The 26,303-nt window shown below is 44.9% G+C and overlaps 1 protein-coding gene across 4 annotated transcripts in view; it reads left to right on the top strand.

The window, feature by feature from the left end:
- Window positions 1-26,303, top strand: part of XRCC3 (X-ray repair cross complementing 3) — a 172,471-nt gene that overhangs the window by 111,041 nt on the left and 35,127 nt on the right. For all 4 annotated transcript variants that reach the window (XM_069638187.1, XM_069638190.1, XM_069638189.1 and 1 more), the window contains one exon: window positions 5,928-6,082. In XM_069638187.1, the coding sequence (XP_069494288.1) occupies window positions 5,928-6,082 (155 nt within the window). The remainder of the gene's footprint in view (window positions 1-5,927; window positions 6,083-26,303) is intronic.

Raw genomic sequence — 26,303 nt, 5'->3', positions numbered from 1 at the left:
AATGTACTAACCATCCTGCTCCGCTCAATACACCTCCCAAGTACTATACACGCCCAATTGGGCTAGACACCCTCCCTAACCCCCAGATCATACCCCTAGTGATACCACAACCAATGCGCACAACCACTACCTTAAATACCAGCCAATCTACACATAAAACACACAGACACACACCCAAGATAACAAATATTCACATACAACAAACACAGGCATTGGGCTTCACACTTACGGATACAAGCCAATGCCTGCATTCAACCCATCTGCAAGCCAACACGCACAGACACCAGTTTCTTCTGGTTCAGGACCTATATTTTCACTCTACCCTCACTAACCAGCCATGTCCTCTTTCTTGCAGGCGCACGTGAGAGCCTGGAGATCGTCCCTGGGTGCTAGCGGTGCGCAGTATAAGTCAACATAACATCTCACTTTGAAACTCTATAAATAGCCAATGCAGGGATCTTCTTGCTTCAGACCTATGCTGAAACCTTCTTAGACCACAGATCACCCGCACTGTACGATTTAAAACCCCCTCAAGTTTCCCACGTAGTTTCTTAGAAATTCCCAAGTAAATTGATAGGCAGTATTGCACTCGAGAGAGCACCACCGATTGGACCAGCATTTTTACATGGTTTTTCTCCCGCAGATTAGCACATCTGCTAATACTGTAGAGATGGATATGTGCTGTATTGGCCACCATATCTACCTGTTTCGTAAATGACAATTGATAGTCAAAAGCTACCCTCACATTTCTGACCAACTTCATCGGTATCGGAGGGATTTGAAGACCAGCGTGACATACTTAAGGTAGAGTTGATTGTGCCATCCTGCCTAGCAGTAGAATGTCTGTTTATCGCCATTCAGGCAAAGAAAGTTATTTTGCGTCCATCCTATGCACAAAGCCTAGGCACTCTTCTTGACCATCATTCGCATTACTGTGAAGGTCAACCAGAAGGTGTGTGTTGTCGGCATATGGCTGACATAACAGCCCTGTCTTCTCAATTAACTGAGCCAAAGGGAATATTAAAAAGTAAGGGTCATAGAGATAATCTCTGCGACACGCCACTGGATAACGGCTGCTGTGAAGAAACTAAATTGCCCTGTTGGATTCTGTGATGTCGGTCCTTAAGAAAAGACCTCCGCCACGCTTACACAGAGCCTGATATATTAATAACCTCTTTTGTCTGTTCCAGGGGATACTGTGCTTCACAGGTTCAAGTGCTGCAACTAGATCTTGGGGGATCAGGGCAGCTGGATTTCCTCATTCCCTTAGCGCCAGAACTTTTTCACGAATATTAAAACATATCGTTTCTATGCCATGATGTGGATGGAAACCTGATTGCATACTGGCAAATAAATGTTCCTTTTCAAAAAGTCAGATAGTTGATTAGCAACCACCCCCTCTATGATCTTGCTTAAAAAATAAAACCGAAATGTGACTTTTTTAAATAATAATAGAGATATTTGAACCTCTTTCAGAAGAGAAGGATAATGGCCTCTTTGTTTATGAGGTTAGCCAGGTCTTCCGCCAGCAGGACTACATGCTCTTTAATCAATTTGGAAGGTAAAGGATCCACGAAAGCACCAGAGGCTATAAGTCCATGAACTTTATGATGTCTGCCCTGAACAAAAAGTCAACATTTTTAAACACTTAATAGACTCTCATAGCTTAGCCACTTGTTCACAAAGAATAATGCAAGCTTATCACACGTCTCTTAGGACTGAATAGTGGAATATTGAGCTTTATGTGAACCTGTGAGTTCACGATAAATGTTAAAAAACTCTTGACTATCCGAAGAAGCATTAGAGAAACGCTCTAGAAAATATGCTTTCTTAGCCTGGATAGCCTTCTTATAAGTTAAACAATGTTTTTTGCAAATCTCCTTCTCTAAGCATAGGTGCGATGTGCGCCTTAATTGTTGATCTTTTCTTTCAAGAGAGCTAAATTCCGGAGTAAACTAGGGATTAGCATGACCATGCTTACATTATTGTTCTTTATGGATCAAAGAGTCCAGAGAATCGAGACACCATAAAATCTTCTCATAAAAATGATTGAGTAAATTGTCTGATTATAGGTAGAAATCACATTGTGGATAGGAACCGTACAGTGTTGTAATTCATCTGGGTTGATCAGATGCAGTCTACGAAAAGATTGCATTTCCTTAATCCGTGGATTTAGAACAGGCACTGGTCAATTAGTATCACAGTGAAAAGTGATTGGAGCATGGTCTGTCCACAATAGATATGAGATAGCTACCGCTTTTAGCGTGATTTTAAAATCCAACTCTAGATCCAAAAGGTGTCCAGCTACATGTGCAGGTCCAGGTGAGCGCTGACTAAACCCTAAATCTTTTTGTTATCCAAGTGAAGATTAAAATCTCCAAAAAGAAAAATTGGAGTTCAACACAAAGCTGTTGAATTTGATCTACAAATGCTGCATCGTATTTTGGTGGATAAGTAACAGAATTAAGAACTGAAAAGTACACTCCTGTATTCATTTTAACTGTCAAATGTGACCGGAGCATTTCTGGAGGGACTGGACAGTGGCACAAAGATGCGCTGTCCCACCCCCTACTGTACATTAGTGCTGGGACCACACTCCTTACACTAATATATGACAAGCTCCCAGCAATGAAGTGGTTGCTGGGAGCGTATTTCACCGAGGCGGACTGTTAAAGGCCCTTCTCGTGAAATAACTAAAAAAGAAAAATGAATTTCCATCCCCATTTGGGGCAGTCACACAAAAGAAAATCATAACAGGGTCAGATCATTCTTGTGCCCTTTGCAAATTGGGCAGCGTAACTAACTCCGGAGCCACGTGTGGCTCATATTGCCATATTGGGGATCGAATCTGACCTCCTTTTGAAGATCTGTAAGGTCAGAAAACTGGCTCTCGTGAGGGAAAAGGGTTGCCCTCAAGCATTTGGGGGCTTGGCTTTCAAAGCTATGCTTGGGTCTGAGTAAAGGAACCCATATGGAGTTATCCACTTAGGGTATGAGTTTTAGTCACTGAAGACATATGATGTATCATTGGCTTACATTTTGTAATAAAATTCAATCTTCGGTATATTGATCAATTTTAAAAATATGGAAAGAAGTTTAATTTTTTAACGTAAATCAGGAATTCTCCTTGTACAAGATTTGCATGAGATGTGGAATCTGATGTTTCAGGAAAGAGTACAAAAGGACCAAGTGATTCTGTTGCACAGACCCTAAAACAGAAGACTGTTTTTTTCAAAAACATAGTTAAAGAAAATTGAAAACTATCTAATCTATCCGAAAAACAAGAGATTAGTGAGCGAATATTTGGCAGCCTTCTGTAATTAGAAGGGTTGGTGCACCTAACCTTGTGGGAGTAATATACAGATCGATCTGTAGAGTGTTATGCTAATGAATTTGAATTGGATCTCAACTACCAAAATGTTTGGTGCCTGGACGGGTCTTTTACTAGAAGAATAGCAAAGTAAGTAATGGGGGAAAATCTCATGAGCATATCCTGCTTCTGTGTTTATGATGAATATTCTTACGTCGGCCTACCTGTACGGGCAGCTCAATTATCTAAATATTGCTTCTCTGTATTTATTCTGTGGGGGGTGTTAAATCTAAGCAACTTGGTTGTTCTTTTAGAAGGACTTGCAAATGTACTAGCCCTTTTGCAGTGGCAAAGGGATTTTATGAAGGGCGAGTACAATTTTCATGGTACTCGACCATGTGGTGAGTATGTGGACGGTTGAAACCTTTATTTTACATTTACCTCAGACAGATTTTGTGTGTAGTAAGAGACAATTACAAGATTCCCTGTCCAAGGCTGGTCTTTGGGTAGGTAGTATTGGACAAACTATAAAGTGTTCTTATGGTGACATGCACACTTTCACAGAATAACTGGTAAATATTTTGTCACCCTTCACCATGGGTTGAGTACATTTCTCTTAGGTCGAGTATGTAAACTAAGGAACTTGCCCTGCAGGTCTAGTGTGATTTTGCGATGCCTGAATAAAAATGTGGCAAACGTAATTCCTTCAAGAGCAGACCATACGGACAAGTAAATGTCCTTTTGTATACAATGGATAAGACCCATGTATTCTATTAATTTACCACTATCAGAATTATAATTTTAACGGGTGCATATTTCAGAAGTGAAAACTCATTTTATCTACGTGCATTTAATTATTTTATGAGTATTTGGAATTATAATAACCAAAAACATTGAAAAACTAAATGTATGTAATAGATAATGTGTATAAATATTTAAAGTCTACATTTTAGATTGCACATGCTGTTTTTGTAAAACAATAAAGTATGCTCAAAAAGTGTGTGTTCATAATGTGCGCATTTCCGTGTGGGTAGTGTGTTGCCTATTTCTGGATTGGCAGATCGCATTGGTACGGTAGAGCAGGTGCGCTGTGTTGGCAGGTATATTTAGCAGTGCAGCACATTTTTAGTGTCTGGCATTTCTGGCTTTGGTATGTGTGGGATTGTGTGTTCAGACATATGCCGACAGAAATGTTTTCTTTCTTGCAGACCTTTTTGTGCGGAGGCCCTGCTCAAAATCACTCTACACTGTCTGTCATTTGGGTGTTTGCCTGACCTGTTACTGTTGGGTGTCTGTTCTGTGGCATTGATCCGTCTGCATCATTATGGTCTGACTCAAATCTAGCTGTTTTCAAGGTGATTGTTGCCGCCCTATTGGTGCAGCTGAACAACGATTGTGACCTTGTGCTTCCGAAGGAGCAAATGGGATAGGTGGATGTTTACTTATTTTTGTGTGTTCAGTGTATGGATAGGTGCAGTGTTTGCTTTTTAGTTTACATGATGCAGTTGAATTGGTGCATGGTAGCTTTTGGGGCCTTGTTCGGCAGTGGTGTCCTCCATGAATATTGGTTGAATGGCATTGCGGGACACGTCTGCCGCAGTTATCACAATAAAGGTTTATGTTTTTGTTAGGTGGATTTTTTTTATGTGCCTCTGTTATGTTTCCATAGGTGGGTGCATTATTAGATATCTACATTAAACATTGTTATGTTGGTGCTGCATGTAATATGTATACTTGTGTATGTGTTTAGTGGTTAAATGGCTATAAAGGTCTTTTGTGTTGCATTGTTATGCATTCAGAATTTGCAGATAAAAGACAGTGTGCACTCACATACTGCGTGGGAGATTTTTGCACACAGTATTTTGTGTGAATACTATTGAGGGTGGACATAAACTGCTTCAATCACATTTTGGAGATATTGAGCTTCATTACAAGTTTGCCGGTGCGGAAATAACAGGCCTGTAATCACAGTTACTGGCACATTTCCGCACCAGCAAACTACAAGTTTGCCAGTGGGCTCGGCGGAATTACCTCCAGCTAACAGCTGGAGGTAATTCTGCCACCCGACAGGCAAAAAAAGCCAATATTATTTTGTGCCATAATACCAGCAAACCCCCCCTGGAGTCCTGTAGGACTCCATGGAATGGTGATTTACCACCCTTACCGGCACTTGAAATCTGCCGTTAATTCCGGCAGACTAAGTGCCGGTAACGGTATTACCATTTGGTGGTATCCCGCTGGATTTACAGGCGGGATACCACCAAACTCGTAATGACCCCCAATGTCATTGAGTATTATCCCTCCACTTTGAATTTGCAGCTTCCGCACTTTGTAATGACTTTTCTTTAACTGAAAGCATGAAATGTGGGCCGAATTCACAATGGGCCTGAAATACTTCTACCAAGGCGAAGAGAATATGTGCCAGACCTGTCTGCATACAAGGCATGTGAAATTTTACATAAAAAATGGCATAGAAAAAAATAAAAACAGGGTTGAGATACTCAATTCCACACAACCTTCCATCCCTTAATTTACTAGACCTTTAGCTGTGAGAATCATGAAGACAAAATGTGAAATTTGTAACTTTTTTACAGTCATTGGATTTCTTTTTTTGTAGGCGCTGTCTACATCTGTACGGAAGATATCTTCCCAAATAAACGTTTGCAGCAACTAATTGACCTACAGCACAAACTAAGAACAGATGTTTCCCAGGATGTTATAAAGAAAATTAACTTCGGAGACAATATTTTCATTGAGCATGCAGCAGATATAGTAAGTTGTACTTTTTTACTGCGAAGTCCTCACACAACCGTGCATGTATTTAGTGTATTTGGATTGTTGTACAGCAGCAAACCTGTTGGAATCTTTTCAGCTCCTGTATAAAGAAAGTTGTGAATCTATTAACAAATATTCAAATTGTGCTTGGCACAAAATGATATACATACAGACTTATTTTTAGTCGCATTTCAGGTAATTCCAATAAATGGCATTCAACTTTTCTATCATTGTATGGCAGACCTCCAATGCACACATGTAGAAAAAATACAATCCGCTAGGGAAAAACACCCAAGATGCCTTTTGCAAGGAGAACAAGGTTTAATCACGCCAAAGGAAAATACACGTCAGCAAGAACTCTGCTAACACAGAGCGCACTGATGAAAACAGCATAAGTAACAAGTTATAAAGGCACACAGCGTCATAAGTGGTGCAGATTACATGGGTTACAGATGCAGGTGGCTGGTTGGTGCGACCCCATACATATGCTGCCAGCTTCTCCACTGATGCCAGGCCATTAGTCCCGGCTTCTCCTGCCAGTCTTCTTTCATGTGGGATTCTTCTTTATACGTCATCAAGCGCAAAGCTCCTAATTGGCAATTAACAACACAAACCATTGCATTCCCTATCTGTGGCCTAATCTGCACCTGGTACTGCAGTTATGGGTGCAGAGGATACTTTTGAAGTCGCGACAACTTGCAAACCCCAGCTCGATCCCAGACATGTCGCCTACCTCCCAAATTTTCCCACCCTGGTTTTAGGCAGCACAAATCACAGGGTTCCAGGATGTGGTGAACCCGCCTTTCTGCTGTGATTTTCCTGATAAATTGGCTATCTAACAGTTTTATGGTCGGTGGTCTGGGGCTGGCTGGTACACTGGAATGTTGGGGTCTTGGGATGGGGGCACCTGAGCACTATAACTTAGGGTTTGGACTGGTGAAGGTGGGAGGCTCATGCCCTCCTGCTTTCAAAGGGAGCTCTCGGCCCCATCATGGCCTTGCAGTGCGCCTTCCTTCTGAGATATGAGTGCTAATAGTATGAGACAATGAGAGGTTTATGAATCTCCGTGGGTTTGGTCTTTCACACTGTGGCCTAGGTTTCAACCCGACCCTGCATGCACAAACTTCTCTATATTCTGAGCCCGGGCCTACTGGCCTGGCTACAGCACAGCACTAGGTCAAAGGATCGACAGTAAAAGGGTCGAGAGGTCAAAGGATCGATTTTATTTTTTATTTTATTTTTTTAATTTATTTTTTGGGGGGGGGGTCCCCCCTAACCCCCCTTTCTTTTGCTAAAAAACGCTTTTTGTCCCTAAACGAAAACCCAAAAAAAATATATAATTAAAAAAGAAAATTCGATCCTTTGACCTGTCGACCCTTTGGTGTCGATCCTTTGACCTGTCGACCCTTTGGATTCGATCCTTTGACTAGACACCGTTCTAGATTTCGAAAAGGCTGCTGTTTTCTAAGATGGCGTTTCACTCCCCGTGCAATCTACACCCACCCAAACGTATAATAACCTGCCCCTGATGCAGCTTCTATTGACACCCCGCTGCAACCTACCCAAACACCTACAACATGCCTCTGCCTCATCCGGAACCTCTTGGGTGGCCTAGGACGATCATCCCTGCTTTCCAACATTCTGTATTTCGAGATCATCATGCTGTACATTACTTGTCCTGGCTGGAATGCCTGCACTGCCAGGCAATCTGAAAGCATTTCTAAAATATGTGCTACCACTTTATTGCTTTTAGTGTAGGATCCACAGTACCATATCCCAATGCACACAGACTGCTACCCCCCTCCCCCCCACCATAAACGGAGCATGAAACCATCACTGTTTAGCCCTAGTTGGACAGGCAGGAAGTGCTTTGTAGTTGCGACCTCTCCATTTTGGTCACACTCTGCAAGGGTGAAGTTATTTGGCTAAACTTCGGCTCCCGCAAGTCTGTGAATTACTTTGCCTCTCTCACTGCATGCTGAGTATGACCAAACTCAAGAGATATATTGGTTGTGCCAAGCAGTTTCCTGTGATGGACAACCACCTAGCCTGTTAGACGTCCCTTAGTAAACTCCTTGCAGTGAGCACCTGTGCCTTCCGCTACAGTTTAGCTCTGAGGTGTTTGAGATCCAGGCTCCAATTAATGTCCAGGAATGAACCTATCCCTGAGGCTACAAACCTTTTGGGGGGGAAAGTCACACACTTTCTGACTAGGGTAAGGAAGGTTTAGTACCAGGCCCTGGACCATGTTTTTCAGTTTCTTTCAGTGCTGGTAAGATCATCGCCTCCTCCGGTCCGGATAGGTTGTCCACCTAATTTAAGGGGAGATACCCTGGGTAGAATTGCAGGTTGATAAATATTGGAAGGGAAACCTTTCCATTCTTGGACTGGGGTTCTGTGGTACCGGATGACTAATAAAAAAAGTTCAGCAGATGGCAGCCCCAGCTTTGACAAACTGTTATACGAGCACAGGCCTTTGTTGAGTTGATCAGCTGCCTTTTAGTACAGAAACTGTCTTCTGCTCTGGTGGATTCTGGGCATCCGTGAGTCAAGATCACTGTCTCTCATGGTCCTAATACTAGACCATCTAGATTGGTTGTTCCTTGGGCTTCTTCCGACCTAACAAATGACCAACATGATTTGCTATCCGAGCCTACCTTAAAGAACAATCTTTAAATACTTTGGTACCAGTTCCGGTACCAAAGCCGCCTCCTACCACAGTTCTTTCTTCTAAGAATTAAAAGCTTGGAGAGTAAAAACTAGAGCATCTCTTCTCTTCTGGTACCTGGTGGTCCCTCTGCCAAGTTTGGTGAGGTGCTAGTTTCAGTTCCAAATCCTCAATACTGCTTGACAGACAATGTGTACTTTTAGACCTGGAGGAATCCGATTTTGATGGTTCATAGTACTTCACTTTCCTTCTGGGGCAATTTTTTGGTAGTCTGATGGGGAGGTTCACCGTTTTCTCCACTCAACATGTACTTCCCAAATTCTGATGTTTCTTTTTTGTCCCACTGTGGACCCCCACTCTCTGTCTCGTTGTCCTTCTTTAAACCCATTCTTTGGGTTCCACTTGTATTAACATGTACTACACACATTCATACAATGCACAGTCTATTACCGGAGGGCTTTTATTTGCCCTCTTTACATTTATCAATGGCACCAAGTCCAGTTTCCGTTCCTCCACTCAATGATGAGGAGTTTGCGAAAAGTATAACCCATAGAGTGGTTCATTCCTGGCCGTCGGCCAAGCTCCTGGACACCTTTGTAGCACAGGTCAAGGACCTGTGAAGATGTTTACTGTTAAGAGCTCCAGCTGAGCCACTCTGCATCCTTTAGCACTTCTAGGCCTTGGGGATGCCAGGACAAGCCTTTTGCATGTTATCTCATAAAGAGACAGAGACTTGATGTGGATGAAGCTTTGTCTCTGCCCGTACTAGGCTGTATGTGATGGTCTCAGGGGAAACCATGCAAGCTTTGGAGAGGTTACTCCCTGCCCGGCAGGGGTCTTTGCTTTAGACTGGCCCATTCAAAACCAAATGGACCAGTCTTAAGCAATAGCCCTTTCTTAATTGTTGCTATTTGGCAAAATAAATTAAACTGGGACACACTTATTCATGACTTTAGGAGTAAAGTACACAGTTCCCAAAGAGTTAACTTTTGTAGTAGCTCACCATCTCTCAGCAGTAGTTTCAGCAGCACCTGGGAAGGGCATATGTCATGTTCTTCAGGTGTCTTCAGTAAAATCTAAAGTGGTTAGGGCTTGAAAAGTTCAAGGTGAAAAGTCATACCAGAAGGCTATAGTTTCCCTTTGGGGGCACAATCCTACCCGGGAGGGTAGCTCAGCGGCAACGTGCTAGCCTTGGATGCAAGACGACACGAAGCAACACAGGTTCGATCTCTGGGTTCGCGTGTAGAAACCTCTGGGTATTTAAGCGCATTATAAATACGCAACTAAGACAAAACAATTACGTAACTGAAAAACAAACAATTCCTCTAACAGCGCCTCAATGCCCTCGGGCTGTGTGAGCTCTTTAAAAATGTAAAAATAAAATAATAAATAATACCACTCTCATGTCATGTTACCTGCAGAATTGTAACTCCCCAATGTGAACCCTCATTCTATCCACCATTCTCTCACACTCTCTCATAACCAGGGGCTTGGAGACTGTTGCTAAAGTCTTCCCCTATTGAATTTGGGGGAAGCTAGCTTGCTGTTGGCGGGTCCGTTGTTGACTGGGGCCCTCAAACACTGCTTTGAGAAATGAACATAGTGATTTGGGGTGGGAAGAGATGCTGACATAGTGGATCAACAACACATGACAGGCATGTCCCCAGATAGGCCGTCTCATATCAAAATGAAAAGATGAGACCTAAAGCTTGGAGTCACGCAGCTGAGAACCAATTCTCCAGGCAATTGGCTTTCATTTGAAGACAGGGCGAGACATATTCATCGGCATCTTAAGCCAAACTCCATAGTGAGCCACAGAGGGAATTTCTGGACAAAGGTGTCTCTGAATGGTCTGGTCATAGGTATGATAACAGATGGTACTCCCCAGTGAGGGAGGTGAGAGTAAAGGAGTTACAACTTGTAGGGAGAAGAGTGAGGATATTGAAGCAAAGATAGAACAGGTGAAATCAGAAGAGAGGATGAGGACAGGTATGATGATGATGATAGGTTATTTATAATGCGCCTAATACCCAGAGTTTTCTAAGCGCGGACCCGGGGTTCTAACCTGTGTTGCTCCGTGTCGTCTTGCTCCCAAGGTGGGTGCGTTGCCCCTGAGCTATCCTCCCGAGACCAGGGAAGTGGAGATGGAACATTGCAAAGGCACATGAAGGAAGGGAGAAAGATACCACTAGGGAAATGGAAAAAGAATAGAAGTTGAAAGCACAGAAGTGACAAGGAGGTGCAGAGGAATTTGGGGGGAAAAAAAGGGAGCCGGAAAGTGCATAAGAGAGGAAATTGAGTGGAGGCATCACTGAAAGAAATGTAGGAAGTGTGGCAGTCAAAGCAATGAATGCAGAATATTTAAGAAAATATGTGAGAGGTAAAGGGCTACCAAACCGTTAGAAGAATAGAACAGGTATAAATGAAGGGAAGGTTGGAAAGGGAATCCCAGAAAACCAGGAGGCCCTGAGCCAAAGAGAATATCTAAGAGCATACCCTGAGAAATGGGAACATGCCAGAGGGGGAAACCATGTTCCAGAATGAGAAGATGTCCTGGAAAAAAATGACATATGGGATCCATTGTGGCAGTATCCATCATCTAGACCATCCCCCCTAAATCTACTGGAGACATATGGAGTACTTACAGTCTTGGGCTGATGCCTAGGCATTTTTGGTTGGAACCACCTTCCACCTTGACTTTGGACCTTCTGTTAGTTAGCTTAGGGCAATTTCCATGGCGCTTTAGTGAACCAATTTACCCTGAGGTGTTCTTGCTTAACTTACATCCTAAGAGTTATATCTTTCTCTTTTAGGCCATCCTGAGACCTTGGTAGGACCTAGCCGAAGTCAGGGCGAACCATTGACCTCCTATTGCTCATCCGGGAATTTGCCTGTGTGTGAACGGTTCATTTAGGCTGGGGAAACTTCAGGAAGTACCCAGGTCACTGACCAAGTTGTCCTGTTTGATTTTGTGTTACCTCCATCCTTCCTCTTTAATAAACCACCAGAATATTCCTATTGCAGCCAAATTTGTGCTCCTCTGGTTTTTTCTCCCCGTCTGTGATGCCACACTGTGAAATAACCGATCCTTCCAGGAGTCTATAGAGCAAATAGCCTGCCCAGAAGCTTCCTGGAGAGGAATGGGCAGGGATAATTGTGTGCACTCGTACAACGTTGAAACGTGCAGATGTGCACTGTATAATTTTGAAAGTCTACAATAATGTATTACCTGTACAAGGAACACTATAGTAGAATTTATGGATAAGTCTCAACCCACTTTATTAAGGAACTTTTTATTTGATTTTTTTTTTATTATAATAAATTAGTAATTTGATGTAAAGAGTAGGATCATCGCATCAGTTAAAAATCTGATTTCATGTGAATAAATATTTGATAGTTAACATAATCAATATTTGGGAGCGATCTTATTTAACCTGACCAGGAAGCTGGAAAAAGCCAGAGGATAATAAAGAGAAGGAGCAAGAGAGCAAGTGTTCAGTTGGGAACTCTAGCCAGATCCTAGTGGTAACTGCAAAGTTACCAGAGTTACAAAGAAGAAGGCAACCTTGAAAGCCTGAGAAGAGCTGATTGGGCCAGTATCCAGTAATGTTATCGCAAACATTACAGAGTGGTATATAACAGAGCGGACAATAACACTGAAAATCACAAAAAAGATTAAATAAATATATAAAGGGAAGTGGGGTAAGTGGTTAAAATGGGTCGGGGTGGCGTTATAAGGGTATGAAAATCATGGGGGACCCTCCCAAATTAAAGAAATGTCGGTGTTTTGCCCCTGATAAAATATACCACACTGTAATTGTGGATGGTAAAATCACATATAACCGGTCGGGTCTAGCGCTAGGGGGCCACCCTGGGCTGACAGTGTTGCAATTATGGCAGCCTGCATCAGAACCCAGGTCCGGGGGAGGAAATCCTACCCAAGGAAGCCCCCTACGACAAGAGTGGTAATCTGAACAGTGCAGACACTGAGTGAATTAGAATAGGGATTGAATATTGGACCAAGGGCATTAGCTCCCCTTAGCATAGGCCATTTCACTTGATTTCCTTTATCCCGCCTTCCTGGCATGGTTTTCTGAGAATCCCAAATTACTGAAGCCCCCGTTCAGTGCAGTCAAACAGCAAGCAACAAAGCCATGTTACCCTAAAATGGGCCAGTTTAGGGAAGGCGAATGTTGCGCTCTTCAGGTACTCCCCAACATCCAAAGTATATAAATTAAAAAGGTATGGGGCAAGAATGTAGCCTTGTCTTGCACCTCGTTGAACGGGTATCCAACACAACATTAGTAGCCTTAATTTCTGCTCCAAGCCTCTTTTTACGTTCAGCAACTTCACAATCAAACTTATGTAAGTGAGAATCTTAGATGTTGGACACCAAGGCCTGAAAACATTGGATTGTATCCTTTCAACGAAAGGATTAAAGGATTCTACCGTCAAGAGTATTAACTATCCAATACCCTGTGGGGGGCACTGTTGCGTGGCTGGAAGATGGCTGCTGCCTGAGAGAGCCCGCGCTTGGTGCCAAAAAATAATCCTTTCACATCCTGCTCTATCATCCTCCTAAAGAGACGGGGACAACGGCGCTGCTTTCAAGAGACTGAGAGCTTTCTTCTGGTCTCTTTTCCGATATCCAGATGACTGTGGCAGTGCTCAAACCGGCTCGGCCTGGGACTGACGGGGAGCCGCGGCCTGGATCCCCGTGGTCTCACAGCATTGGCGCTGTTGCGCACCATCCGTCTCCTAGCTTGCTGACACTCCATCTCGAATGCCGGCTGTGGACCTGGACGGAGCATGACTCTGCCACTTACCCTCTGACGGCGGGGGCAGCCTTCTCCTCAGTGGCGCGTTGAATCATTTTATCTAACCCCCCGTCCCCCCCACGTGGGCGCTGCTCTTCCGGCCGCTGTGCGGCACATGATCCGCTCTTTGGTCTGACCATGCCCCAGGCCCCTATCACTACTGTTTAACTGCAGGCAGAGAGTGGCACTGTCAGCTTTTTGGCTCCTTGGCTCTTAGTCCCTGGTGTGGCCCAGAATGCGGGGAGAGCTGCTTGACACATATCTACCTCACATTAGCTGTAGATGCGGGTGCGGCCGGGGCCCCTTCCTGCTGTTACCAGCTCTGGTGTCGGGGGTGCGGAGAGCACTGTCGGATTCATGGGCGCCTGATCCACATGCTGGCCTGGCTGTGCCCCAACCACCCGCCGCTGTAGCAGAATTGGTAGCACTGCGGACGGAGTGATGCTCTAACGGCTCCTTTCACGTCCTTTCTTTCATCCCTTTGCTCCTAGGTGGGCGGACCGTCGGGGGAGCTGCTGGGTGCAATCTTTCTACGGAGCTACATAAGGCACAGTCGAGTAGAATGATGATCTGGAGGGGAGATCACGCCACAACATCATCCGCATTGTGGGAGTCCCAGAGTCCACGCACATTGACAATATGGAACTGTTTGTTGAGAAACTCCTTGTTGATAATCCTTGGTCACTCCCCCCCCCCCCCCCCCCGGCCACCCCCCCCCTGTCCTCGATGTTCCTGGAGGAGCATGTGCATCGCTCCCTTGCTACCAGGCCCCCCACTCCCATCTCCGTTGGTGCCCCAGACAGACCAATCATAGCTAGGATCCTCAATTACAGGGATAGGGACATTCTCCTCAGGAAAAAGAACATTAAATATACAATGCTATTCCCTGCTAAGCTCAGAGTAGCCCACAAAGGGAAGAATTTGTTCTTCACCACCCCAGCTTCAGGAGACAAATTCGTGTCGGAACTACCCGATACCCGTGGTGGGCCCAGGCCCGCTGAGTGGTAACACTCCTGCGGCCTTCCCATGATGCTGTGTGCCTTCCAGACAGGGTCCTCAGACTGCGACCGCTTTTGATACATATTTGCCCTAAAGGTTTATTTATCTGGCACTGGACACTTGAGCGCTACAGCCACGCTCGCCACCCCGTATACGCAGCCACTGCATAAGATATTGTTGTTTTGTTTGAGGGGTGGGCTTGATGCCAGTAAGTTCATGTTTCAGGCGTAGACGGGGGAGGTGGGCTAGGGGAAGTTGGAGTTTTCATAAGGTGTGCACAGGTTCATAACTCAGAGTCAGCAGTCACTTTGTCTAATGTGTACACTGTTAATCCGGAAATGCACAACTACAGCATGTTGCTAAAGTTTGTAATGGACATCATGGTTTGGCTGTCTGTTTTTTATTGCAATGTCCTGTAGTTTTCCAACGATAATGTCCTGGAATATTAAAGGGGTCACAAACAGCAAGAAATTTAGAATGGTGCTTAATCACGCAAAACTGCATGGAGTCAATGTATTATATCTACAGGAGACACACCTCCCGGTGGATGGTGCCCTCCCTGCGGCCAGGGGTTGGGGTGTACACTGATATGGATCCTCCTTTTCATCCAAATTTAGGGGGGTTGCAATTTATTTACATCAATCCCTATAGTTCTGCTTACACAATAAGGTGATGGATCCTGAGGGGCGCTATTTGTGTGTTGCGGGGGAATGTTTGGGTATGAAGGTTCTGATTGTCAACGTCTACGCCCCCAATACTGACTCACCTGAATTTTTTCGGACTTGCACTGCAGTAAAAAATAAATTCTCTACATACGAGATTATCTGGGCTGGGGACTTTAATAGGGCACTGACGTTGGATGTGGTTCGCTCTACCGCTGCTCAAACTGCTCCCCCCAGAGGGGTTCTCGCTTGGAGGGACATAGCTGAGTCAATGGGCCTGGTGGATATATGGAGGCAGACACACCTTGATACAAGGACATTTTCATTCTTCTTTGTTGTACACGGCACAGCCTCTAGGATCGATTATATAATGCTCTCCCTCCCCCTTGCCCGCTCCACGCAAACTACTAACATGTTGCCATGGACATTATCCGACCATTCCCCTGTCTTAGCTGTCATATCCATAGCGACAGCGGTGTGCCACCCCCCTCGGTGGCGCTTCTGTCCTTGGGCCCTTGAGAATGTGGTTTTCCAGAAGGAGCAACGTAATGATATTATTGACTATTTTCACATCACTGTTGGCTCCGTCCCAGAAGACTGGACCATTTGGGAGGCATTTAAGGTGGTTATTAGGGGTAGTTGCATCTCCAGGGAGGGCAGATTTCTCAAATCCCTGAGCTCATCTCTTCGTTGTCTGGAGGGGGAGATAAGGGAACTCAAGGGAGAACAGGCTCTGAGTACGAACCCATAGGTCTCAGAGAAACTGCGGGATAAGTGCCTTGAGTTCTCCGAACTGGCGCAGCGGGAGGATACATTTTTAGGGGACCCTGCCCTCACGAAAAACTACGCGGAGGGTGGCAGACTCAGCCATGCACTCGCCTCGGCAGTTCAGAGTGAAAAGGGCCTGGGCGGTATACTCGAGGTAGCAGACCCCAATGGGCTACTGGTTCGCGATACATCTGAAATTTAAAGGTGTTTCTAGACTACTACAGTCTACTGTATTCGTCTCAACTAACCATTTCACCAGAAGCTATCGGGTTATACCTGGACCGTATGGCCCTGGGCTGGCTAGACCCCGCCCAAGCAGACCTTCTGAATGCTCCATTCACCACAGAGGAGATATGCAAAGCTATACGGGAACTTCCCAATGGAAAGACCCCAGGGCAGGACGGTATCTCAGCCGAGTTCTATAAGGAATATGCTGAGATACTTGCCCCTCATTTGTGTAGCATGTTTGAGGCTGCTTTATACGCCGGTCTCCTCCCTGAGTCCACCAGGACAGCTGTAGTCACCCTGTTGCCCAAATCAAATAAATATCCCCACAACTGCACCTCATATAGGCCTCTTTCACTTATTAATACTGACAATAAGATCCTTGCCAAACTGCTCGCAGATAGACTATGACCCCACTTGGGGGCCCTGGCGGCTTGATTCCAGGTAGGTTCACACAGAATAATCTTTGATGCCTTTTCTCCAAGATGCACAATGTTAACGAGGAGATCCCTATCGTGGTGTGGCACTCGATGCAGAAAAGGTCTTCGACTTAGTGGCCTTTCCTGTTCAAGGTCCTCCGTAGATCTGAACTGGGCCTTAACTACATAGTTGGATACGACTGTTATACACTTCTCTACAAGCATTAATCCTTACCAATCAGCAAACTTCGGATGCCATCTTTCCTACTAGAGGTATGCGGCAGGGCTGCCCCCTCTCACCTATCCTTTTTGCCCTGGTGGTGGAGCCTCTCGCCTGCGCCATCAGGGAATTTCATTTGCATAGAGGAGTGCGGATACACTTGTGTGTCCCAATCATTTCCTTTTATGCCGACGACCTCCTGCTGTATGTCAAACGTCCCAAACAGTATTTTTAGGCACTGGTACATGAAATCTGATTGTTCGGGGAATTCTCCGGAATGCGCATTAATTGGGCTAAGTCTGAGATACTACTTTAACCTCCTCAGTGATCCCGGCTGATATTGGCACCGACTTTCGCTGGTGCCCCCGGGGCATAAGCTATCTGGGAATAATTGTTTCTACTTCTCCCTCCCGCCCATACGAGGATAATTATGTTGCAGCCCTTCAACAGCTGTAGCGCAAGGTGGAAATCTGGATCCGCCTTCCCCTGTCCCAGGCTGCCCGGTTAGCTCTGGCCAAAATGGTGGTGGTCCCCCCAGCTTGGTTCTGGAGGCGTGTGCGAGCTATGATGGTTAAGTTGGTGTGGGCGGATTAACGCGCGTGGATAGCACTTGATAGCACTTGATACACTATCTCTTCCTTATGCATCCGGGGGCCAGGATTACCCCGATATGTATGTTTATTATCTCGCCGCCCAGCTGCAATATGCAGTGTGGTGGTGGCACCCCACGTTGGAACTCCATCATATCAGGCTGGAAAGGGTGATCGCCCACCCATATGATTTGAAAGGCTTGCTCTGGGGGACACCCCCAGTGTGTCCCTAAGGGTGAGATAGAGCCCATGGCAGTGACCCGCTGAGCATGGGACTGTGTGAATGATGAGGCCGGCGTTCCTGGCAATTACCACTCAGACTTTGCTGTGTTCTCGGTTCACAGCTACCCTCTCACATCTGAAAAATCATTTAGAATACAATTCCAGAAACTGGGGATCCATACCCTGGGAGACTTCACATATAAGGGGCAGTTTGTACTGTGGGATCTCCTAAAGAGTTGGGGACCTTGGAACGCAGTTTCCCTTTTCCTCTACTACAGACTAAGGGAAACACTACAGGGATTTTCCAGTTGCCCCAGACCCCTCCTCCTTGATGCATTTTTTGACTAACCCTTCCAGTTGCACTCACATGGTTTCAGCCCTATACAAACTGATAAAAACTATGCGTCCAGCTCCCCGGGTGTTGTTTAGGGCTAAATGGGACACTGTGCTAGGCTCACCTCTACGGGAGGACCAGTGGCACTCAATCTGTAGAATGACTAGAGGAATTTCCTTGAACGCCAAATTTGGCTTGATACAGTTCAAGTTTCTACATCAATCCTACCTTTCCCCTGCACTACTGCACACATTTTATCCAGAGAGAAGCTTGGCCTGCCCAAGATGCACATTTGTCGATGCAGATTTCATACATATGGTTTGGAATTACCGCCATATGCAGTCCTACTGGGAGAGGGTGTCTGGTATAAGAAAACAAAACAATCGTCCCTGGATGCCCACACGACTCCCAGCAGCCTGGCTGCTAGCATTCTTTGTCGCTTCAACAAGATCTGAAAAGAAATTACTCGCCATGGCATCAGTGGTTGCTAGAGCGGTAATCGCCAAATCATATATGAGACAGAGGTCCCCCTTGTTGAAGGAGTGGGTGAACTTGATGAGAATGTGTGAAATGCGTGAATCTGTTTACTCCTGCTCCCTCCCTCTGGGTGGAAGACCACTAGACTATTGGGCACCCTTCCATACCTATATTTTGAAGACTGTGGAATTTTCTGACTCATGAAATGGGGCTTTGGCATTATGGCTCCCCCTCTCCTTTTGTGCTGTGTGGCCTGCAAGGTACTATACCATCATTTCTGGTCTAATTTCCAGGTGCTTCGCCGCCTGGGGCATTAATATGGGTTCCAGCTGTGTACGCGGATGCAACTCTCCTGAACAACGTGTGAATGTATCCCCTCTGGGTATGTGAACCCTTAGTGTATTTCACAATGGCTTAGGCTGTTAAGTGATTTTGTGTTTAAATATCCTGCATACAATGTGCACCGAATGTTAAGGGGTTGGGTTGGAGGTTGGGGAAGGGAAAATGGAGTGTATTGTTAAATATGTTCCAAAATTGAATAAACAGTTTAAAAAAAAAATCCAGTCCCCAGCAGTAGAGCAGCACCATTCCTCAAACGCCTGATTTGCCTGGCAAACTCTATTTGTATTCCAAAAAATAAGATTTCAGTGACCGCTAACCTCAATATCCTGGTGTCCACCCACCCCCCTACCTGCTCACCCAATAGCAAATTAATTTCTGTGCTTAAGAGGGAATGGTCACTCAGGGTGGTTCTAGTAATTAGTAGAGGTGTGCATTGTCCCCAGAAACACTCATCCATAAATATATAATCCATGGTTGAACTGGCATTGCTATTGTGCCATATCCGATGCTAGCTCTCAATCCAAAGAACTCTTTACCACCTTTAATGAACTCACAGATCCTCCCATCTGCACTGAGGAGATTGTTAAAGATGAAGCTTGGTGCACTAGCATACAAGCTGCTATGCTAAAAAAATAGACCTTCTACAAAACACAATTCTTGACCATTTTAAGGCCTTACCAAAGCAGAACCAACCTATTCAGACCCTGCCCAACAGCAAAACTATCAACTTCCCCAAATTCTCATTTAAGGAAATCACAGAAACAAAAGTCATAGGGCCTCATTACGACCCTGGCGCTAAGTGTTTAACAGCGCCGTAAAAGGCTGCGGCGCCGTTAAACACTTAGCGCCTTACTACGAGGTCCCTTTGCGGGACCCGACCTTAACGGCTGGTCTACACCAGCCGTTAAAGTAGGGACCCGCAAAGGGACCTTGGTGCTAAGTACGGTAGCCCGCAATTTGCGGTACCGTACTTAGCGCCTTCCCCATTCCCATAGAGCCCTACGGGGTGAAAATGGGGATGGGGAAGGGCCATGGTTCAATGGGGAATTACCGCCCCGCCAACCTTGGAATGGGGTGGTAATTCCCCATTGAACCATGGTGGACCCGTTACAACACCGGCACCAACCATGGTGCTAATAGCGCCATGGTTTAGCGCTGGTGTTGTAATGAGGGCCATAGACATCCTCAAGCATCTTAAACCATCGCAAAGTAAGGGCGATGTGTGCCCCCCACCCCAAGATCACCAACGAGTGTGCAGAGCCACTTGTTCCTTTCCTGACAGCCTTCATCAACTCCTCTTTTAAATCAGGCATAGTCCCTGATGGCCTTAAAGAGGCCTGGGCGTGCCCCCTTTTAAAAAACACCTAATCTAGACCCCTCCCAACCTAATAACTACCAGCCCATAACAACCGTCCCGTTTCTCCTTAAAATATTATATAAGGCCGCCCACAGCCAAATCCAACCCAACCTTGAAACCAACTCCATCCTAGGAAAAAGTCTGGTTTTCGCAAAGGGCACGGAACTGAAACCGCCCTACTAGACCTAAGATTCAAATCACCCATATTCTGGACAAAGGCAAGTCTGCCCTACGCCTCCTCCTAGACCTCTCAGCGGCGTTCGATCTGGTAGATCACAAAACCCTTAACAAACATCTCACGCATGCTGCGCACTTCTCCAACCAAGCAACTTCGCGGATGATCTCCTTCTTAGAAGGAAGGGCCATGAAAGTCTTCTCTAACATAGCAAATGCAGCTCCCACCATCATTCACTGTGGTGTCCCCCAGGGATCCTGTACTGCCCCTACGCTATACAATCTCTTCACAAAGCCCCTTTTTGATAAACTGGATGCACTTGGGATCACATACACAAACTATGCTGATGATACCCAGGTGCTCCTTCCTCGAACAGGAATTTATCACCAAGACGCTACAACCCTACGGCAAATTTACTCCAACATCCAATCTTGGATGGCCACAAATGGCCTTTGTCTAAACGGGGACAAGACCAAGATTATTATTCTTGGCCAAAAGCCCACTCTAGCTAATCTTGACTCTCATTACGGCAACTTCCACATCGACAACTGCGTCATCCCAGTCATATCCTCTGTTAAAACTTTAGGGGTCCACATAGATGCCACACTGTCCATGAACAAACAAGTCAGCGCTATCGTCTCTGCCTCCGCCTTAAGCACCAAACTCATTAACGCCATAAAACCTTTCCTAACAAAGGACAACTGTCTCTCGATTGCCAGAGCTACCATATGGGCTAAGCTTGATTACTGCAATGTGCTCCTAGTCGGCACCGCCAAAAAAAACATAAACTCCAAATTACCCAAAACAATTCACTCAGAGCAGCCCTAAGTATTCAAAAAAGAGACCACATCTCACAAGCAAGAAAGAATGTTCATTGGCTTCCAGTCAAAGACCGCATCACGTTCAAAATTCTCGCGACCACACACAAATGCATTAACTACACAGCACCATCCTACCTTTCAGACACACTATCCAGATCGCTCTCAACCAGGCCTACTAGAACATGCTACTCCAACCAACTCACCGTACCGTGCATCAACAGGGCAAAGGCAGGAGGGATAGGCTTCCCATATCTTGCCCCGAAGCTATGGAATGCGCTCCCCACTGCGCTCAAAGCTGAAACCTCTCTCCATGCCTTTCGGAAAAACCTTTAAACTGCTCTGTTCAACTAACCGCTCTATACTCTCCTCCACCACCAGCTTCCCTATCTTCATGCTTCACTAACTGCTGTATACAATTGTACATAAGCATGCATGACTGTTGTCTTTATGTAACTAAGCTATGATCACCCACTGTAACAAGCGCCACGATGCCTGCAGGCTGTTGTGTGCTCTACAAATGTGAATAAATAAAAAAGGATGGCTCCTCGGGTCTGTAGGGGAGACCAGTTTAGCATGCCCTGACCTAGTCCTGCCAAACTAACACACCATCTCCAGCCAGCCAGACTATGTTCATTTTTAATCGGAGGGCAGCTCTTGGCTGACCCCGACCATAGGATTTTCCAAGCGGGGAGAATTCAAATCTCCTACAAGTACAACAAATTCCCCCTGATCCCCTGGATTCGACCCACACCAACCATTCACACAGGAAAAAATAGCATTTAACATAATTTCCAGAACTCTAATTCCCGATGCCAGTAAACATTTAACAATAGGAGATTTACCACAAGGCATCCCACAGACAATTCAACGTGAACACACAGGAGGCCCCTAGTTAAGGCGTCTGTAGATGTAACCTTCATTCCCATATTGATTTTTAGGAGAATGAGTAAACCACATGCGGTATGACCTATAGAGATTGGTATAGCTAATTGGGACACAAACATATCTTAACAAAGTTTCCGGCTGCAGATAACACTCCATTGTCTTAAATGTTTCCCCAACACCGGATCACTTAACAATGTATTGTGGGCTCTGGTATTCCAAAAGACAAAAGCGGCAACCCTTTTTACTAAAGGGAACACTGATCCAATTGCTCCCTTCTTCGACCATTTAAGGCGCCTCCAACCCATGACCAGTCATGCTCTACTTGCCCACCATTGCTTCAGTTATTGATGGGGGTAACCATGTACTATGCACATTTGCGGATACAAGCAGTTAATTTGGTTGAAGAATTGGGACCGAGTCCAAGATCTCAAGTCCCTTCCTATCCTGTGGCTGAGAATAAGGTGTTATTTCAAATCCTGCCTGACATAAGGAGAAGGTTTCCAGCATAACAAGATCAAAAACCACCTTCAAATGAATATACAGCAGAGCTCGATCAGTACAAAAAAAAGGTAGACAAAAATCAACTCGTGCATGTAAGGTCCTAGTTCCAAAATCCTGTAGGAGCAAACGATGAGTCCTCCAGACCCCTTAGCCCGGTCCACCCAACTATCTTTGTGTTACGACTACAGAGCTGACCAACCCGGGGGGAAAGGGGAAGTGGGTAAAATAAAAAAAGAACAGGTCCCTGTCAGTAGCCCTCAGACTGCTGAACATCTTGCCTTTTGGAAACTTGCAAATGAACACACTTTGTGGTTACAGTACATTTCTGCATCTTACACACTAAATGTATTCAATACCCACTCTCCTTTAATTACCTGTATTCCTCTGCCAAAAAGCTTTGAGGTCTCTTTTAAGAGCTGTGTTGTGCTCTGTTCTTGTTTCAACTCACAACTGTAGCTTTCCCAGTGGAACACTAAGACTGAAAGGTTCCTTTGAGAAAGAACTATCTCTTTCCAGTTTTGCCACAGAAACCTTCTTCAGCTAGTGCCTTGAGTTTGTTCCAAGAAATACCTTTTTCCCAGCAATTGCTGTCAGTCCTGTATCCTAACTGTGCTTGTCTGTGCGATACTTTTCTTCAATATACTTTTTTTGTCCTGCGACAGGAAGACTTGACTCACTCATCTATTCTTGCTGAAGTTGCTTATAGAAGAGCTCTTTTATTTTCTCCACAGGTAAACTGAAAACGCAAACTAGTGTATAAATTGCATCTGTGTGGCGATTGCTTTGATGGACTTTACTACTTAAATTGGAGACGCTTGAATGCCTGTGCACTTTGCTACTATTTACAATCCGCTCCTCAGCTCATGCCGCTGCACGCTTCGTAGGTAGTTTCTTCTTCCTCAGCGCCTGTGCGCAATGTTGGTGCTCTCCTTCCGCCTCTTCTGTCTCTGAGAAACCTGAAGGTGTCTCCCAATCTAATCCCTGGGGATCTGTCATCCAGGTGGCCATCGCTATTGGATATAGTTCCTGGGTATGGACCAGTGAGGGAGGATCACCTGAAGGGAGGTGTTCCTTGGGGAGTGGAACGGGAACGCTGACGGTTAAAACGCGGTATTCCCCTTCTGTCAGCCCCTCTTCTCCATCCTACTATATAGGTCATTCAACCTCTTTACACTTTTCTAACAGGAACACTTTCGCGCACCACGAAAGAAGACGGACAAACACCCAAGCCATCTACTTGACTTATCCCAACACAAGGGTTAGGCAAAGTCCTGCAATTGACCAGAATTGCACACAGACCTGACGGTTCTTTCCCTTCCCCACTGGGATAAAAGGTGGAGCACGACAGCACAGTATGAGCAAGGCAGAACGCACGACGAGAGGGCTAACTCAGTGAGAGGGTGACAAGGAGAGAAGCGACCTTGCCCTTCCGGAGCCAGGCCTGTGAAACCTCTGCAGAAATAAGCATAAGGCTGCAAACAATAGCCAGCGTGTGTTGTAGCAGATGTCAATGGTACGCAAGACCCTCCTCTGCTGATAACCAAGCCTGGGAGAGACACTTGTCTCAGAGGTTCCGACCTTGACCCCAGAGAAAAGAAAAGCCGAACGGTTCATCACAGCTGGTGAATCGAGATGAGCACTGATAAGAAACGAAACTGCGTTGAACGAAAAGTAGCAAGGGGAGTATTGAACATTGAGCAAACAAAGAACTGTTCTTATTGAAGGGGGGGGGGAACCAGCAGCAGAGGAGTCTGGCACCACGTGGGTGGTCACTCAAGAACCTCTGGGCGATTACCCGAAGGTAGAAACTGACCCCCTTCTTGCCTTTCCCAAGGACGTCTGCTTCAGGTAAAGTGGCCATACAGGGGTCTTGTAAAATCCTCTGTATAGTCGAAAGTCTTTGACCAACAGATGATTGTGAAGTTAAGGGAAGTGACTCCTGCATCACAAAAGTTGAAGCAGAAACTGTGTAACTCACAAGATTGGCAGAAGTGAACCCGAACGAGGGACATTGGCAAAAAGGGGGGTGAGGTCTACAGTCCCGAAAACTGTGTGTTGACAAGAGTGAACCCGGCAGAGGGATGTCCACCGTAAACTGTTGAAAAGACATTAAGATTTGTGAATATCACTGATGAACTGGTGTTAAAAGATAAAGTGAACCCAACGAAGGGAAGCTAACCTTTGAAGGCCACAAGCGACATTGATTGCCAAAAAGGTTCTGAGCCCGAACAAGGGTGATCTAAGGGGTGAACGGCCATCACCCAAAGATTATGCGCAGTAGAAAGGAACTTTTGTTAATGAATTTTGAACCTGACAGATCCTTGAAACCAGGAGAAAACAACTTTCAGGGATTCTGGTATTGTTGAAGAACTTCCCAGGGATCTGAGCCCGGAAAAGGGGCAAATCCAGAGGTGACAAGGCATCACCTAAACTATAAGTAGAAAGGAACATTTTGTTTATCGATTCAAACTCCATCAGGTCCTCGGAGGCAAGAGGCTTCTTTTTGCGGAAAAGGGACTTACCCGTCAAAGTCCCTGATTGCTGAGGGCGGAACTGTTGGCTCGTGCTGGGTAGGCTCGAGCGTGTGCTGTGCTCCACAGTCTCACCTTATCCCGTGCTGAAAACACAGGGAAAGGAGATCCCAACCACTGCATCCTGACCTATTCTTTGTGCACCCTTCTTTCTTAGGAACAGATTCCCATACTTGTTTTGCATTTAGCCTAAGGATTGGCAATAGGTTTTGCTTAGTATATGCCCTTTTATTTTGACAAGATGCCACAAGGACTGCCTTATTGTTTCATGGTCGATGCTTACTCCCATCTTAGATTTAGGTTTAGATTAGGCATTTTTCCAACATACCTTTACAGTTTAATAAACACCCTTGAGCTGTGATCACTTGTGTCGGTCTTTTTTTTTTTAATTTGTTTATTTGTTCTTGGTTTAAACAAACCTTTACAAAATCGATCTTACAAAATAACACTTTTTTAAAATGAAAAGAAAAAAAAGAACAAAACACTGTTAAGAATTTACAATCAAAATCATAACGAAAGCATCAGAAACCGAACCATGTACACATTTAGAAAAGATAAAAACATTTCTAACTCAAATCACATACTGTTTTTAAAAACGTAATTAATCGAATAATCAGAGTCGATGAGTAACCATTTCTCATTCTATACCATATGAACTTAGGGTCATTACAAGTACCATTATCAAATAACTCCATAAAATAATCTGATCTTTGTTTACGCAAATAGGAACATTTCACCAAAATATGTTCTAAAGTCTCTTCCATTTCTGAGATGTTACAAAAGCGACACCATCTCTTTTCTTCCAAAGGATTCCTTAAGTTTAATATACTACGAGTGTACATAACATTAAGTCTAAATCGCATAAAAGAATTTCTATACTTTCTAGATGGATATTTGTTTAAGTAGTTTTCCATAACCATATCAAGTTTCCAGAAAGAGTGTACCTGATTATACAATTTAGAAGCATATACCTTTGATTTGGTAAGAGACCAATCCATCCCTTTTAAAATCCTTTTACATTTGTTATTTTTATTTATCACCGTGCATTTAGCTATACCACAGTCCTCAATCGTGGATTCAATGGATTTATTTAGGTCAAGCATAAAAGGACATGAAGTGTCGATGCCTGCTTCCAAATAAAAGTTTGTGGGGCCTAATAACCTACATTTTCTCCATAACATGCATCTTTTGGTTACAACAAGTGA

This window comes from Ambystoma mexicanum, chromosome 14, assembly GCF_040938575.1.
Source record: "Ambystoma mexicanum isolate Mex_15411 chromosome 14, UKY_AmexF1_1, whole genome shotgun sequence".
NCBI lineage: Eukaryota > Metazoa > Chordata > Amphibia > Caudata > Ambystomatidae > Ambystoma > Ambystoma mexicanum.
The sequence above is the reverse complement of the archived record's forward strand: the minus strand, read 5'-3'. Positions and strand labels throughout refer to the sequence as shown.